Genomic DNA, 4071 nt, shown 5'->3' with positions numbered 1-4071 from the left:
ACCGTGTGGTAAGCGCGCTTATACTGAAGAATGTAATTTCGTATTAGTGATTATAGGAGAAGCGAGAAGGTGGAGTCCTGTCCCAGAACATATCTTACTCCTGTTATTAAGTGCCAACGGCGTTTCCTGTAGATTGAACAACACCCTACAACTCTCCAAAAATTCAAAATGCTCGTATATAATGATAATCGTTCAAAGTGCGAAGTTAATGTGTTTTGTTGGAGCAACGAGGTGATGTCTGATTTACACTGTGACACGCGATTAAAGTTGTGAAGAAAAGAGGTCAACATCCCATGGAAATATTCGTGGCAAGAATAACCATTCAAAGCATATGTCCATAATGACACATTTTAAACATTTCATCGGGATAAGATTTTTTTTTTTTTTCATGTCGAGTGCCATAGCCGCAATTTTATTAAAAGACTGTCCGATTTTCCACCTTGGCTGTAGTATGATCACAGTAATGTATTTTCACATTGTCAGCTTTTGAGTGTTTCTCACGTAATTTGCATTGCATTACGAACAACCTCGTATTTTACAGAATTACCCTGTATAGGTGTGTACAATGTATGTCTGTCACGTTCATATTACAGGGTTAGATTGATCAGAACTAATGGCGAGCAGTGCCGTGGGGAATAAGTTAACTCCAGAACTTCAACAGTGCGCGCATTGCATGTAAGGCAGCTGCAGACTTCGGTTCTTTGACAGAAAAATGTAGTCGGTCTACAAAAGAGACTGCTTAAAAGCTTGTACGCGCCATATTAGATTATATGACAGATTTATGGGACCCATACAGAATGGACTCACAGAGGACATAAAAATTATGCAAAGAAGGGAGGCACGAACGGTTACAGATTTGTTGCACCCACAGGAGTGCGTCACGGATGTTGGAGAAAAAGTTGAACTGGCAGGCTCTTGAACAGGTAACAAATTATATCACTTAAGCCGACTTACAAAATTTAGAGAACTATGTTAAATCCAGAGATATTCTTTGGATCCCTGCTCATCACTCCGGTAAGAACCGTGAAGACAAAATTAAACTAATTACACACGCAAAGAGGCATCTAAACAGTCATTCTTCCTACACTCCACGCGCGACTGGAACGGGTAGGAAGGCTACTATGCAGTTCAGTGCAAAGTACCCTTTACCATGCACTTGATAGTGGTTTGCACAGTACGTATCTCAGCGTACATATTGCTGTATCAGTTACATACGAAAAATTATGCAAAATAAATTTCACAACTACGAGGGTGTTATCTGCTACTATTTTAATTATTTTCATTTTTTATTTGGCACCGTTTAGTGAATACGGTAAACATTCTTCAAAACTGAAGTGGACGGAAGCGTACATAGAAAAGAGATTTGATTACAAGTGCTAAATTACGGCTCCAGTTACTGTAGCCAAAGCGACGTCGAACGGCTTGTATTTTTAATATTGACATTTAAATTTCAAAATGCTCGCAATTTGTTATTCACTATTTCAACATTTTTCGGGGTGCCCTCAGCCTTGTGCTGTCAACTGAGGAGCTACTCCACGGAATAATAGCGGCTCCGGTCAAAGAAAACCATCATAACGACCGGGAGAGTGGTGTGCTGACCACACGCCCCTCCTATCCGCATCCTCATCTGAGGATGACACGGCGGTCGGATGGTCCCTATGGGCCACTTGTGTCCTGAAGACGGAGAGATTTCAACATTACTGTAGGTCAGGCTATAATTCTGACTAATTATGGGCAAAACTTTACCCTTAATTTCGCGGAATATTTTACTGGCTGTGACAGTTGTACCACCATGAAGGAATAATTTGAAATCAGTGAAATGTGTTCCACATATGGAGTAGTACCACAAAGAAAATTACACGAGTACATCTGTGAGCATCGTGGGAGGTAACTGATCTACAATGCCACTCATCGAAACTTATTATATATAACATGCGCTCCACAACAAGAATTATAGTTATTCTTGTGTCATCACATGTTTCGGCTTCACCATCTCACAACTAAACTGCCACCTCGAAGACTAACCTACATAGGTCACCATCACCTATAATTCCAAAAACCGTATAGTCGCAAAAATATTGTTTGTATTCTGTCTTTGAACGTGTATGGCGTTCCTCGCCACATCATCAGTGCATCACGGGTCAAAACTGACGTTCAGTATCGTAAATGAAATCGAACCAAATGAAGCGGTCGAAGAAATAAAAAGTTGTTATTGAGTGAGGCATTCAGAATTATTGAAAAGTTGTAGAGTATTTTAAGAGGGTGTTGTCCCCTAGCTCGTGAACATTTGAAAAAAACGTCATGATTTGCTGACAAATGTGGCTGATAAAAACTGCTTTATTATACAACCATTTCTGGTACACAGACCATCATTAGGTACCATAAAATATTTACAGCAGCTTAGAAGGCGATACAAAATTAATAGAGTCAAATAATAAAAAAAAATCTATGATGCAGAACCCATGGTTATATAGCCTTGTAAGCTTCTGCAAATTGTCATACCTGGTGATGGTTTTAAAATAAAGGAATTCTCATCAGCAGCTCTTGGCGATGGATCACGATGTTTTTCGAAAATTTGTGAATTCTAATACATTTGGTAATAATGAGATGTGGTCCTGGTTTCTGTTGACAGCTACTCATTCGAGACGTACGAGACGAAGTTGGTGCCCGCTGAGAGCGCCCCGCGGCGCAAGCTGATGCGGAGGCCGGCAGCCATGGTAGAGGCCGCAGCGCGCCACGAGCAAGCGGCCGAAGAGGTGGCGGCGGTCGCGGAGTCCAAGGTGTCTGAGGACCTCGCGCCCTCCGCATCGCACCACGGTGGCGGCGGCGGTGGTGGAGGAGGTCACGGTGGTGGCCACGGAGGCGGTCACGGAGGCGGTGGAGGAGGCCACGGAGGTGGAGGCGGCGGTCACGGAGGCGGCGGTGGAGGCCACGGAGGAGGAGGCGGAGGTCACGGAGGTGGCGGTGGCGGTCACGGAGGTGGAGGTGGTGGAGACCACAGCGGTCACTGGGAGAAGGGCGGAGGCAAGAAGCACCACTCCGACCACCACGAGAGCGCCGGCCACAAGGGCGACAAGGGCTACAAGGGCCACCACTCGTACGAGAAGGGTGCCAAGGGCGAGCACGACAAGGAAGGCCACAAGGGCCACTACGCCGACCACGGCGGCAAGAAGAAGAGCCACCACGAGGACGGCGGCCACTACGGCGAGCACCATCACGGCGAGAAGGGCGAGAAGGGAGCCAAGTACGGCGAGGGCGGCAAGCACTCCAAGGGCCACAGCACCAAGGGCGGACATTCGGTGCACAAGAAGGACGAGTACGAGAAGAAGCACGAGTTCTACGACGAGCACCACGAGGGTGGCGAGCACGAGAAGGGCGGCGAGTTCCACGCCCACCACGAGGCCAAGGGCGGCGGCCACAAGAAGGGCGGCCACCACCACGGCGAGCACCACGAGGCGCACCACGGCAAGAAGGGCCACCACGAAAAGGGCGGCCACCACGACGACCACAAGGGCCACAAGTCCGCCGGCGGCCACGAGGAGCACCACGAGCACAAGGACGACTACGGCAAGAAGGGCGGACACGACGAGGGCAAGCACTGGGGCTACAGCTCCGGAGACGGCGGCGGCGGCGGCGGCGGCGGTGGAGGCCACGGGGGCGGCGGTGGCGGAGGAGGTCACGGAGGCGGTCACGGAGGCGGCGGTGGAGGCCACGGAGGCGGTGGTGGAGGTCACGGTGGCGGTGGCCACGGAGGTGGAGGCGGCGGAGGTCATCACCGATAGGAACGCGTCCTGCAGCGCAGCACCGAAGGTTCTTTTTGAAGCCTTCACGTCTGTGATGCCGCCGTACGGTGGCCTATCCACTACGACTTGTGCGATTACGCGCGCTGATCGTCTCGTGTACAAGGTCTGCCCCCTCTGACACGTCCTACCTGCGTACTGTGTCCTAGTCTTTCCTTATGCGGTACCGCAAAAATTCGGCCTGATGTGTTCTCTACATCTCAGTAGACTCGCAACTAGTCTGTGATAATATCCAACTAGAACTGTCTTTCCCAATACCGTCTAGCTAACT

At 48.9% G+C, this 4071-nt stretch overlaps 1 protein-coding gene across 1 annotated transcript; it reads left to right on the top strand.

The window, feature by feature from the left end:
• Nucleotides 1–2954: 2954 nt before the first annotated feature.
• LOC126199645 (uncharacterized) lies at nt 2955–3782 on the top strand (the record flags this gene model as incomplete). The annotated part of the gene is made up of 1 exon (XM_049936572.1): nt 2955–3782. A coding segment is annotated over one exon (828 nt), but the record flags the coding sequence as incomplete, so codon positions are not given.
• Nucleotides 3783–4071: the final 289 nt, after the last annotated feature.

Source organism: Schistocerca nitens, chromosome 8 (genome assembly GCF_023898315.1).
Source record: "Schistocerca nitens isolate TAMUIC-IGC-003100 chromosome 8, iqSchNite1.1, whole genome shotgun sequence".
NCBI lineage: Eukaryota > Metazoa > Arthropoda > Insecta > Orthoptera > Acrididae > Schistocerca > Schistocerca nitens.
The sequence above is the reverse complement of the archived record's forward strand: the minus strand, read 5'-3'. Positions and strand labels throughout refer to the sequence as shown.